At 41.3% G+C, this 13983-nt stretch overlaps 1 protein-coding gene across 6 annotated transcripts in view; it reads left to right on the top strand.

Annotated features, from left to right (window-relative positions):
* The window catches only part of OTUD7A (OTU deubiquitinase 7A), a 133756-nt gene that overhangs the window by 60548 nt on the left and 59225 nt on the right, over positions 1-13983 (top strand). For all 6 annotated transcript variants that reach the window (XM_028705764.2, XM_077918354.1, XM_028705762.2 and 3 more), the window contains 3 exons: positions 25-179; positions 8479-8664; positions 10974-11192. In XM_028705764.2, coding sequence (XP_028561597.2) covers positions 29-179; positions 8479-8664; positions 10974-11192 — 556 coding nt within the window. In that variant the 5' untranslated portion in view covers positions 25-28. The remainder of the gene's footprint in view (positions 1-24; positions 180-8478; positions 8665-10973; positions 11193-13983) is intronic.

Below are 13983 nucleotides of genomic sequence, written 5' to 3'. Positions count from 1 at the left end.
ATTACTTTATTTTTCTCTTTCTAGATGGATGTCTTGTAGCCTGTTGCCAAATCCTGCCACTGCTGCACATCCAGCAGTACTTCTACATGAGCCCATGACTCTTGATATGGATGCGGTCCTGTCAGACTTTGTTCGGTCCACAGGGGCAGAACCGGGTTTGGCAAGAGACTTGCTAGAAGGTAAGCTCAAGACTAATGGATCTCAGGAAATGATTCTTCATCATTGTCATCATTTATTAGTGACTTTAATAAGTAATAATTCATAAATGTTAACTTTCCTTACAAAAGTGACCCATTGCAACTTACAAGCACAGTATAGAGACTAAAAGTGATTGTAGCAGACACAAACAAATCAATAGGTTTCCTTCTCTCCATTCTGTGGAAAGATTCTTATTTTATACACTCCTGATCCCATGATGTAGGACTTTCCTTCATCAGGCCAAGATGGAAGTTGGACTTTTATGAAGGATACCTTTTTGGTTTTGATTCTCTTATCTCAGAGATCTCAGGAAGTTTCTTGGTTTGTTTTTTCACTTTCTTTGAGAACAATGTAGAGTGCTATGGAATGTGAATAGGTTCCCTCATTTAAAAAAATTATGTACAAGTTTTAGCATTTTGCTGCTCTGCAAGGGCTGAATGGCTGTTCCCGTTCATTGTGTTGGGACTTGCACAGAAGAACTTTAAAGTAAGCTCTGTCCTCGTTTGGTGAGAAGTGGTGGTAGTGTGTAGACAACACTGGATCCCCACTGAGAACATCTTAGATTGGACTCAATATTGGCAGTCCACTTCTGAAAAAGTATAGACTGCTACAGAAACTGTCCATGGCAATTTAGGCAACCAGTTCATGTTTGTGGCAAAGTGGGCTCTCACCCATTAAAGAGGCCCAATACTCTCTGTTGTGTTAGCACAGTGGACTATTTTGGCTGCCCTTCTGGAATATTTGTGGTGCACATGTTTAATGTAACTATTGCTTTTATCACAGACGCTGGTAGATAATTATTTCAGTATAAAACCAGATTATTTTAGCAAATGTGATTAAAATTGATAATTTTGAAAACTTCATCTGAACTTTGCTGTGTTTTAGGAATTGAATGTGGCCCTTTAATGACTTCAAGTTTAATCATTCAGGCTTCAGTCCTGTGCCTTCTTGCCTGAGAGTAATCCCCATTGAACTCAGTGGGAGGCCACTTTATGGTCACCTACAGAATGTGATGGGAGATTGAAATAAAAATGAAAGGAAATGCAAACCGAATATTGCCATTTCTGATGTCAGATTTGTGTCCTAAATTCAAATTCCCAGTGGGGGGAACATTTCAACCTCCCAGAACAGACATAACCTAGAAGTAACTATCCTTGGCATACCAATGTGTCTGACTTATTTGTTTTGTATATTACTACTGTTAGAGTTAGTGGGACGCGGGTGGCACTGTGGGTAAAACCTCAGTGCCCAGGACTTGCCGATCATATGGTCGGCGGGGTGAGCTCCCATCCTTCGGTCCCAGCTCCTGCCCACCTAGCAGTTCGAAAGCACCCTTAAGTGCAAGTAGATAAATAGGTACCGCTTTATGGTGGGAAGGTAAACAGCGTTTCTGTGTGCTGCGCTGGTGCAGGTTCGCCAGAGCAGCTTCGCCACGCTGGCCACGTGACCCGGAAGTGTCCTCGGACGGAGCCGGCTCCCAGCCTCTAGAGTGAGATGAGCACACAACCCTAGAGTCGGTCACGACTGGCCTTCGGGCAGGGGTACCTTTACCTTTACTTACTGTTAGAGTTATGTACAGAATACTCCCCACTTACGCGGGGGTTACGTTCTGGGCCTCCATGTACATCAGTGAAATGCATGTAAGTGGGGAGCACCCTGGAGAATCCTAGTGGCTTGCGAGGAGACCCTCCCTAGAGGCAATAGAGGATGCAGCGTGTCAGGGCTGGAGTCAGACGCAAGTCAGCAAGCAAGGAGCAGACTTTGTCAGAGAAGTTAACTCTTTATTCAAATAAATGGCATACAACTCTGCAACACTTCCCAGTAACTCTTGCCCCTGTAGAGCAATTGCTAGGACTGATGGTCCCTGCTTTCAACCCCCTCTAAGGCTCTTCCTCTGCTGGATGTTTCCGAAACAGTCTTAAACTATGCCTGGGCATCTCTAATCTCTGCTCCGCTCTACACATCACTCTGTGTGACCTTGGAGACAAGGGAGGAGAGGAGCTTGTCACAGTAGGAGAGGCAGGCTCCCTGTATTCTTCTGCAGCCTCTTACCCTTGTCACAGGCTCTCCCTGCTCACTAAATCCTGTTGCTCCCTCAGTATCTAACAACTCCTCCCACTCTTCTCCCTCTGACCTTTCCTCGGTGTCCCACCACCAATCCTTGAGCTCTGAGCCTTTCTCCTCTGGGCTTTCCCTTGGGCTTTCCTCCAGCTGGTTCCTCCTACCACTCCTCATCATACAGCCAGTCCCTGACACAGAGGGCTTTGTGGAGGCTGCTCAGCCTCCCCACATAGCACAGCAGCAGCAGTCACTTCCCCGTGCGTCAGCTGAGCAGCCAAACAATGGCCCACTGCGCCTCCAGCTGGCATGGAAACCCTTCCCAGATCCCAAAGAGGACGTCCTCTTCCTGCTCTGGGGAAGGTCTCACAAGCCAGAAGGGCTCTCCACTTCTGGGTTCCACTTCCAAGTTCCTGGCACTGCAAGTGCGCGTGGTCGCAAGCAAGTAGATTATGCACAAATGGAGAATTGCCTGCAATCAGCACTCTTGGTATTTGCCTGCATTTTATTTGCCCCTGATTTAAGAGTTTACAAATCCTCTTCCCAGCATTTGTATATTGACCTGTAACTCATATATCCTCGGCAGAGTAATTGTGGTATTGGCACTTTGAGCCTGGTTATAATTTCTTGGGTTTTGTGAGGAAAGTCACATTCTAACAAACTTAGTGAAGAAATCACTGTGATACGGCAGCATATTTTTTTAAAAAAAATAAAACATTAATTTTAAATGGCAAAAAGAGCACATTTGTCTAAATCAGCGAATGATACATTTGTTCTTTTTTGCGCTAAGCCATCTGTATCAGAACTATATCGCCACCTGCTACTTGGAATAATTATCACCCACCTCCAGCTTAATATATTGCTTAATTGAGGTAGGTACAATTTGCCACAAGGGAGCCTGAATGACCACAGTCTGGTGAACTGACTCAGCATTAGTTAATACCTAGGTAATCCATCTTTGTATACCCCCAATGAGCACACACTTGATAGGTGCAGGCAGTTTTCCACCTACAGGTAATGGTGCATATTACCATACTTTTCCGTGTATAAAACTAGGGTTTTTTTTTTTTACTAAAAAAGAATGTTAAAAAGGGGGGTAGTCTTATACATGGGGGCAATCTCCCCCATTTTCTTAATGTTGAGTCCCAAAAATTAGGGGGTGTCTTATACACGGGGGGGGGGGGTGTGTTATACACGGAAAAATATGGTACATCATGCCCAACATTATTCTGCTAGCTATTCAGGTGATAGAGAAATCTTCTCCTTCTTAAGAAATGAATGTTAAAACTTGGCTAGAATTTGAACATTTTAAAGAAATTTGAGGAATGAAATATTTGCTAATAATCAGAATGTACACATTTCTAACATCTTAATGTGAAATGTTCCTTTTTGAATTGTTAGGAAACCTGTAGTTTGACATATATGTCAAAATTTCTACCTCCCTCAACCTACAGAAGTGGTTCATCTGTTTGATTGTTCACAATCATAGTTTGTGAATTGTATCTTCATTTACAAGTCATTAACTAATGCTCTTTTCTTATCCCATATTGTCAACACAACACTGGCTTTCTGCCAGTCAATATCAATGAGAACTAAAAAGTGTGTCACCTTTCCAACAGAGTAATATTTCATGTTCTTTTTCTGGTCAAGATAAATTGAAAATGCGGCCCTCCTGGTTATTTTCGTAACCTGCCATCTGAAGAATTTGGGAATAGAATTTCCATTGTATTTGTCTAATTTGGGATCAAAATAAATTTAAATTATTGAAATGAATCTAAATATATTAAGTGATTAATCAAAACATGTATGTAAAGGTGTGCTTCAAAATTATCAGATATGTGCAAAACATTTCTTATTTTATTTTTTGCTTTTTAAGATGAAAATGTTCATTATAAAACCCAGAGCTCAGGCCATGTTATACACAAATATGTTCTGCATTTACTGTTCTCATCTCTTTATTTATTTTTTAAATTAAGCCAGTCAACATTTTAGGCAAAAGTTTCTGAGTCATTAAAAAAAATTGAGCTAGAATAGGTGGTACAGAACGTTATACTTCTATTTTTCCCCTCTTATTCCTTTTGACTGTCAACAATAACATATGTTGTATTTGAAACTGCATGTTCATTCCATTTAAGCACCCTGCAAAGAAATTTGGGAATAAATGTGCCATTAAAATAAATAAATCCTGAGCTAATACATACTGAATAGTAGGACTGACTTCTGCCATAACTGAACAGGTTTTACAATATGAAATAATGTTTAATTCTAACCAAACAGAGCCAGATTGAAATAATAAAAGAAAGATGGTTCCTCCTTTCATCATAAATGCAGAGGTGACTTATTATTACAAGGCCCGTCAGTGTCGCATTTCATTCTTACAAGTCTTATACATAGAAAATATTCTTGCTGGTGCCAAGAAAAGTCCTATGCAGTCCGTAGTGTATGCGCTTTCCCTGAGGTGTTTCTTTAAAAATAAAAATCTGGAGTGGCTATTAATATCTCGCGTTAAGATAATTCTAGAATGAAATGAAAGTAACATTTAAATAATAGTGACTTGGGGGGGGGGGCAACCTGATTGCCTGATGTCAGCCAGCTTTTTAAACATTGCCATTTAAAATAAATGTCAGCATCTAAACTAGTGTTAAGGATTGTCTCATTGTCAGCCTGTTTTTGAAGATGGTGTTCTCAAGAGCCCGCCTTGAGGGAGTCTGGTGATTTCTGACTGTGCTTTGGAAGATGGTTAAGTGCTTTCATCCTTCTGGAGTAAATGATGCCCTAATTCAATAGAGGAAAATGAGAGGCATTATGCTTTGATGAAAACGAATAAGCATTGTATGGTTTGAGAGCCAAGGATTACTCATATGTCCTTTACTCTGACTGCTTTTTTGGCAGAGGTAGCTTATCCCATGCAACTCTTTGCATCAGCGTCCTGTTCAACTAAATAACGATGCTACTTGAGTTCTTTCCTTAGGAATAACAAAGCTTTTGCTGTGATAAAAAATAAAGTGTTGTTATTGTTACATGTTAAATAATTATATAAATGCCATTTTCCCCTACAACAAAAAAGTCTCTCAAGGTAGTTGGCTTAGGCTCCAGTGTATTTTCAAACCTACCATATTTTTCGCTCTATAAGATGCACTTTTTCCCTCCTAAAAAGTATGGGGAAATGTGTGTGCATCTTATGGAGCGAATGCAGGCTCCATAAGCTTCCCTCTTGCTGTTCTAGCTTCTGGCCTAGCCCCTTCCCCCACCTCCCGGAAAAGCCCCCAAGAGCCGCGCTCCCTTTAAAGAGCCGCGCGGAGCGTGTGTGCGGCTCTTGGGGGCTTTTCCCTTGGGGCTGCCCTTCTCCCGCCTCGGGGAAAAGCCTGCAAGCGCCACACACACGCTCCACGCGGCTCGTGAAAGATAGCACTGAGCAGAGCCTGGGATGCATACAGGCTCTGCTCAGCGCTCCCTTTAAAGAATATTTTTTTCCTTGCATTCTTGCAAAGTTCCATTCTCATTATTAAAGGAATTGATGATTTTTAAATAACCTTTTGAAAAGTCACACATTTTCTGTTAAGCAGTTTTGTAGTGCCATTCCCTAACAATCTGTACTCTAGAAATGCTTTGCAGAGATATAAACTTGCTTTAGCGGTGTGCAGCCTTAATGGCACTCCTACCTGTGGTTGGCTTCTGATATTTCTATGTGACTGCTGATACACAGCAAAAGCAAACTCTTGAATGTTTCAACAGGAAATGTGGTAGGAAGTGGGGTAACACACTAATAGATGTATAAAAATGAGCATGAAAAACCTCAAATGTTTTCTCTCTCCTACCTCCATGATAACAGAATCACAAATATGGGAGTGGTTAAGTCATAAACCCCCCCCCCACTGCCACACAGAGAGTTCTGATTACTAGGAATAAAAAGGTTTAGAAGGTCCCCCTCCTTCATTATAGTTAGTCTGAGAATTCTTCTTCCTTATTCCAGGAGAAAAAGTGTGATGCTGAGTTTTTCACCTTCTAAAATGCTGCCATGGAGACAAAGAGGGTTTCCCCCGCCTTTGCGATCAGATGTAAACAGTTTCCTTCAGGGAATTTATGTCACAGGCTGCTATGCTTGTTTTTAGCTATGTCACAGAAATCCAAAATTAGATTATTTTGCAGCACAAAAGAACATGAATGTGCAAGGCGTTAATGATCATGGCTCATCAGAAACTGCCACAATACTCATGGGTGATTGTTCAAGCTAACAACCCTGCCACGTGGTGTTAAAAATTATATGTACAAAATATACATGCAGTGAAACCATATTTAGTACAGATCCCATTGAAGTGAGGCAGTCTTGTACATTACTGAGAACTGCACAGCCTCTGCAAAATAGCAAACTCCACCTTAATAAAAGGAGCATCCTGTTGTTTGCTGGAATGTTGTTTGAAGTGCCCTCCAAATTAGTTTCCATGAAAGTCCATTGTTGTTCTTCGAACCAGTTTGTCAAGGTAGATATTAAGATAGCATTTATTTGTTTTTAAAGAAATGATCTGCAACAATAAATATAATTTAATGAAGTTTTGGTTCCTTATTGCATGTATTAATAACCACCATCTTTTTTAAACAAATCCCCTGCTGCAGTTTCAGTTATCTTCTTTGTGCTTATTTGCAACTAAGTATGGCCAACGATTAGACCACAGTGCCATCCGTGATGGGGATTTGTGGATGGCGCTGGGAGCTCACCCCATGATGGGGGTGAGCTCCCGTTGCTCGGCCCCAGCTCCTGCCAACCTAGCAGTTTGAAAGCACGCAGTGCAAATAAATAAATAGGTTCCGCTCTGACGGGAAGGTAGATGTCGTTTCCATGCGCTGCTCTGGTTTGCTGGTTTGCTAGTCATGCTGGCCACATGACCCGGAAGCTGTACGCAGGCTCCCTTGGCCAGTAAAGCAAGATGAGTGCCGCAACCCCAGAGTCGTTCGCGACTGGAGCTAATGGTCAGGGGTCCCTTTACCTTTACCTTTTATGTCCAACTATTAATTTAACTGACAGATAATTTGCTAGCACTGCACTAAGTATTTATTGTAAATATTACTTACTGTACCTCTTGTAAATGTTTTCTCCTCAGGGCATTCACTATGTAGCAGTGATTCTTATCAAAATGTGTTCTAGGACTTCTAGGTGAATGATGGGCAACCTTCTCAGAAAAAAACATATTACCCATTGCTACCATTTCCCCCCTGTGGTGTGCAACTATAGAAAAGTGTTGAGTCTTTTCTGGGTCACATTATCAGCTTAACCAGAGCAATAGCAAGGCCCATCATACTCATCTGGGGTTGTTGCAAATTATGTGTTCGCCTTAGAAATTGCCCTAGAATCCTCTTATAAGACACCAGGGAGTGACCTTGACAAGATGATGGGGAAGGGGTTCTTGGAAGGTAAAATGTTTAAAAACCATGGGTGTACAACATAAGCATGGCACTTTGCTCTTTGCCATATTAAAACACTATTATTATTAAAACATAACATTATTTTCATGACTACAGAAGTAACCAGAAATAACTTGAAAATTCATAGCTACCCGAAAAGCTGAAATCTGCTTAATGGGGTGCAAAACATGCTCATCATAATTTGGAATGTTCTGAGTCTTCTAAGTATTTTTTAGAGAAGTCTTATAAAAAGCTTAGACTTCTGACAAGAATTCTCCAAAGCCCGAGAAGATACAGCCAGAGCCAGAACCACAAAGCTGGTAATGGTAGAGATGCTATAGTTTGTCAGCTTTCCTTCTCTCTCCCCCCTACCCCTCCTTCCCAAATGTATCATTTTAAAACATTTAGGAGAGATAAAGTGCTTTGATTTCTCTCATACTCTTCTTTCTTTAAATAACTTGTTACTGGTGTCACCAAATCTCAGTTCCTGCACCTCTTAGGTGGTCTCCATTGCCATTATAAGAGAATAAGGGAGGCGTTCATTGTGAGTTCCAACCCCTCTTTTTCAAGAAAAACAGCACTGGTAACAGCTATGTTAATTCTGGTCTCACTAAATTTAGATTTTCTGTAGATGACATCTTTAAAGGCAGGGCTTTCATATTCACTTGATACTCCAATTCAAAAGAGGTTTTCAGTAGGATGAAAAAAGATGAAGCTCCACAAGCAGACACTGTCTTTGGTGTGCAGGCAGAACATGGCACCAGTCACTCTTCCATGCATGCTGAAGTTGTTAACAATGCTCTTATGATGTCTCATTCTTAGGCAAAAATTGGGATTTGACTGCCGCCCTGAGTGACTATGAGCAGCTTAGGCAGGTTCATACAGCTAATCTGCCACAAGCGTTCAACGAAGGGAAGTATCCTAAGCCGCAGCAGGAAACGGATCCTTCCCAACAGGTGAACAAGAGTGAACGACCATCACTTCAAAGACAGGATGACATTGCTCAAGGTAAAGTGCTTCTAGCTCAGACTTTGATTGGCAAGCTGCTGTTGTAGGTTTTCTGTTAACCTAACACAGGTAAAAGGTTTACTACTGAGATGCCAAAAAATAAAACCGGTAGGCCCACTCCAAAACTATCCTGCCCTTGATATACCTTCATAGATTCAGCATTGGCAACATACAAGTTTGTCAAAACTATGGATGTTAGGTTTTCATATTGTTGGACACATATTGTAAGATAGGACTCTCTTTTTCTCCATTACCAAAGAGTTTCAGATTTCTGCCAAAGAGAGGGTGGGCATAAAAACTCAGAACAAACTATTATGTTAGCTAGCGATTACAAAAGACATTTACTAGCTTCTGATGCCATTTACTGGGGTATTAATAGGAACAACTTTTATTTATATGAGCCTAATTGGTTTATATAAGTAGAATCCTGAATTTTTTTTCTATCAACAAAAAAGCAGCAGTAGTGGTCTTTACCAACAGTACTAGTAATAATTATTAATATAGTTATATTATTAAATACCTGTTGGTGTTCAGGGTATTTTATAAAAAATAGTGAAATTCAACTCGGCTGGTATGTGTAAAATCTACTCAAAGCCACTTTTTTTTAATTGGGGAAGAAAAGAAAGAGGGATTCTTTAAAAGCTGAAGTGAACAATTCACATGCTTTTGTAAAGATAAAAAATTGAGAAGTGGAAACCGAGTGTCACAGTGAGAAGCCCACCATAGCAAAGGGTTAATTCACTACCTTAATATATACTGCTAGGATTCCCAAACAGCAGGCAAGGTCTGAGTGAACATAACCAATGCTTTGGATGCCATTAGTTCAGCTGCTGGGATGTTAGAGAGGAGCTTTAGAGCAGGGCTGGGGGACCTTTGACTCTCCAGATGTTGGACTGCTCATATTGGGAGATGGAGCCCGACAACAGCTGGAGGGGGTGCAGGTTTCCCATCCTTGCCTTAGACCATGCAGCTATTGAGTCAGAGGCAATTGAGAATTCCTAGACCCACAGGCAACTTTGCACTAAATAAAATGGCACTAGACGGTGTTTATGCCATGGGCTTTCAGATCCTTGTGAATAAAAATCAGTTGAGCAGGCTCAGAGCTTTTCACTAGAAAAGGTCAGACAACACTTGCTGTGGATAAGATGCGATGTACAGTATTTTCTGATAGTCATGTATGTGCAGATGTCATCCGAGTCCACAGCATCAGGCAAAAAAACAGAACCTGCCTTCAAATTTGAGCACGATTGTTACTTCTACTCAACTATTTGCAGATTAAAGCCAGCTTTGGTCTATTTGATGTTGTGCTGGGGTGCCAGAGAGTGACTTTGTGATGAATTTTATTTGATCTGTTAGGAAAGTTGAAAGTGAATTACTGAATAATTATTTAATATATTTCATGATCAGCTAGTACCTATTTCTTCCAGAAAATCATGATAACTCTGAAGCCAGATTTTGCAGAAGCAGACTTCTTTCACTATCTTGTATAAAAACAGGATCCTAACTAACTAGTGACATTTCAAGATGGGGATTAAGGGAGCAGCTTCTCAGGATTTCCAGTTTGGCTTGCTGGGAGGTGGGGGACTTCAGTACTTGCGTACTGATTTTCCACTGCAATTTATTATAGAGTGGAGCTGTGACATATGCAATATACTCTCAGGGAACACAAAGAAAGTGATGATTCATCATAAACCTGGGACTAGGTTACAGGAGAGGCTGCATTCTCCTGTTCAGACCTGCTTGGTTGCCGATGTAATCTGAGGAGGTCTTCTTAGTGCTGCTGCAAGCCCTTGAAATTTGTATTGTGACCACCCAGAGCACGGCCTTTAAACCTGCAATGCAGAATGCTCTACCCCTTGAAATAAGGCATTCACTGATATTCCAGTTTCTTTCCATTTCACACAAACCTATAGCTGAAGATATTTTGTGATATCTTACTGGTCACTATGAAGTTTTAGCTGTATTTTATGCTGCTTTATTTTGGTTGTAGGCATTGTATACATGCCTACATGTTAGAATATGCATTGTACACTCTAACATTGTATAGTCCTTTTAATAAAACAGTCCTTTTAATAAACCTACAATCAAAGGTCACGGGGTTCTATTTCATCTTGCCTTGAGAGCAAGAATGTAGCACAGATGAGAGAAGAGATCGTTGTCTCCATCAGGGTAAAAGTACTTTGGGAGTACAATCTTAAAGGCACTTGCTAGGGATTAAGCCCCATCAAGCTCATTTACTTCTGAGTAAAAACATTTAGAATTGCTTTGGTTGACTCATTCTCTCCCCCCTTTCTTTTGTTCCTGCACAGAAAAGAGGCTGTCTAGAGGAATTTCTCATGCCAGCTCAGCCATAGTCTCCCTTGCGCGGTCCCATGTGGCCAGTGAATGCAACAATGAACATTTCCCTTTGGAGATGCCCATCTACACATTCCAGCTCCCTGACCTTAGTGTTTACAGTGAAGACTTTAGAAGCTTCATTGAGCGGGACTTGATTGAGCAAGCAACCATGGCCGCTCTGGAACAAGCTGGTGAGTAAATACATAAGACAAGAGAGTCCGGCTTGTTTGACCTTCTTGTTTGTGTACCACTTTTAAGCCCACATTATTGTTGGAGCTGATTGCTTACATCTTAGATACATACGCAATACTGTAGAGTTGGTGAAAGTAGAAAACAAAGACAACTAAAATGGTGAAGGGGCTAGATCACCTTGGCTACATGTAAAGGGTATAGAGATTGAAATTTTTTATTTTGACAAGAGAGTAATACAGACAAGGAGTGTGAGAAAGGAATGTGAATGTATGAAGACAGTGGGGAGATAGAGTTTCTTTCTCTTCCTTGCCCTCTCTCTCATAATTTAAAAGTTGCCCAGTGAATCAGATTGACAGTTAGGACAGACAAGGGAGGTGTTTCTTCACACAATGATTAGCACATTCCTAACGTTCTGTGGTGGGTGGCACTGTGGTCTAAACCACTGAGCCTAGGGCTTGCCGATTAGAAGGTCGGTGGTTCAAATCCCGGCGATGGGGTGAGCTCCTGTTGTTCAGTCCCAGCTCCTGCCCACCTAGCAGTTGAAAGCACGTCAAAGTGCAAGTAGATAAATAGGTACCGCTCCGGCGGGAAGGTAAATGGCATTTTTGTGTGCACTACTCTGGTTCGCCAGAAGTGGCTTAGTCATGCTGGCCACATGACCCCAAAGCTGTCTACAGACAAATGCCGGCTCCCTCAGCCTATAGAATGAGATGAGTGTTGCAACCCCAGAGTCGTCTGCGACTGGACCTAACGGTCAGGGGAACCTTTACCTTTACCTTTAACATTCTGTGGATTGGCAGAAAAGGATTAGTGTTGCTTGATTTCCCCCTTCCCTCCCCTGTCAGAATATTAAGATGTCACTCAGGAAAACAACACAAAGTCTGCCTTGCAAACCACAGTCTGTGTAATGGCAGTTGATGAGTGCCAACTGTATATGCTGCATTTAGGTTGCATGGCATCTTGGGAATTCTCTATAAGCTGATTTTGAGTGCTGTGTGGCTGATTGGCTGCATATAGAATTTCTTAATAATATTGTATGTGGTGTAACCCAACAATTCAGATGGCTTAAAAAAGATTAAACAAATGTGTTTTATATGACAGCAGAAATAAGAAATCTCTGAAATAACTGCAGTAGCATGCAGGTTGGCTAGATCTGTCAGGGCCATCACAAATTGCCTCAAATCAGAATGGCTAATGATACATATATTGTTCAGTTGTTGTTAGCCATGATAACTGTGAATAGAAACTTCATTTTCAGTGGAGTACTGGATGGGCCACTCCAGTGGGTGGCCATTGCCTTCAAACCCTATTTGTCCCCAAAGCACCCCCCCAACCAATTGAAAATTGCCAGTGGTCTCGACAGACCGCTCAATGATTTTTCTGCCTGTTGTAGCCATTGCAGTGGGCTGTGCTTGATGCTGTATGGTTTTTAATTCTATTTCTATTGCTTCTTTTGTTTCTTACATTGCATTTTAGTGTAATGCAATTTGCAATCTATAGAATTCAAGCTGCAATACAGTACAATGCAATTTAAGGAATTAAAAACAATAGAAATACAATGTAAAAATTGATGTGAATATATAATGTGGACATGCAGTGGACGACCTGAATGAAGATTGTGAACCACTGCTGGCCCACATACCACCTTTTGGGAATGCCTGCTTTAGAGGTTCTGTGGCCGCTATTGGGAGTAAGAAAATTCTTACGCTCCTGCAACTTCACTGTAGAAGAATATCTAAATAATTTAATTAGACAGAATAATAGATTAAAAGGCTTTTATATAATCTATATATATATCTGAGTTGTTCTGCTGTCTCAGCAAAGTCTCAGCATGCCATAGCAGCAGGCATTGGCAACACCTCTGCACTCTCCATCCCCGGAATAATTCTTGAATACATAGGGGCTGTTTATTGAAAGTCCAGCCTAGGGCAACTTTCAACAGATGAAGATGATGGAGACAGGATGGATTCCTGCACAGCTGATGAGTTCCTCAATTCCCATCATTATTGTCTGGATAGATTCCAGTCAGCTTTGAATAATGTCAATGGTATATATTGGTCTTTGCTTAGAAGATGACCTACAATTGTGAGGTCTCCTTTTATAATTTTATATGGGTTTATATGTAAAGTGCTAACTTACTGAAGATCCACCTCTGCCAGTTCACAGAATTGATGGCATTTTAACTCCTATTATGAATATGAAACAATGCGTCATGTAAACCACAGCCTGCACAGAAATTCTTGATGTTTCTGCCTATGTATTTTCATAGAATCATAGAGTTGGAATAGACCACAAGGGCCATCGAGTCCAACCCCCTGCCAAGCAGGAAGCACCATCAGAGCACTCCTGACATATGGTTGTCAAGCCTCTGCTTAAAGACCTCCAAAGAAGGAGACTCCACCACACTCCTTGGCAGCAAATTCCACTGTCGAACAGCTCTTACTGTCAGGAAGTTCTTCCTAATGTTTAGGTGGAATCTTCTTTCTTGTAGTTTGGATCCATTGCTCCGTGTCCGCTTCTCTGGAGCAGCAGAAAACAACCTTTCTCCCTCCTCTATATGACATCCTTTTATATATTTGAACATGGCTATCATATCACCCCTTAACCTCCTCTTCTCCAGGCTAAACATGCCCAGCTCCCTTAGCCGTTCCTCATAAGGCATCGTTTCCAGGCCTTTGACCATTTTGGTTGCCCTCCTCTGGACACGTTCCAGTTTGTCAGTGTCCTTCTTGAACTGTGGTGCCCAGAACTGGACACAGTACTCCAGGTGAGGTCTGACCAGAGCAGAAT

The sequence above is a fragment of the Podarcis muralis genome, chromosome 14 (assembly GCF_964188315.1).
Source record: "Podarcis muralis chromosome 14, rPodMur119.hap1.1, whole genome shotgun sequence".
NCBI classification, from domain to species: Eukaryota; Metazoa; Chordata; class Lepidosauria; order Squamata; family Lacertidae; genus Podarcis; species Podarcis muralis.
The sequence above is the reverse complement of the archived record's forward strand: the minus strand, read 5'-3'. Positions and strand labels throughout refer to the sequence as shown.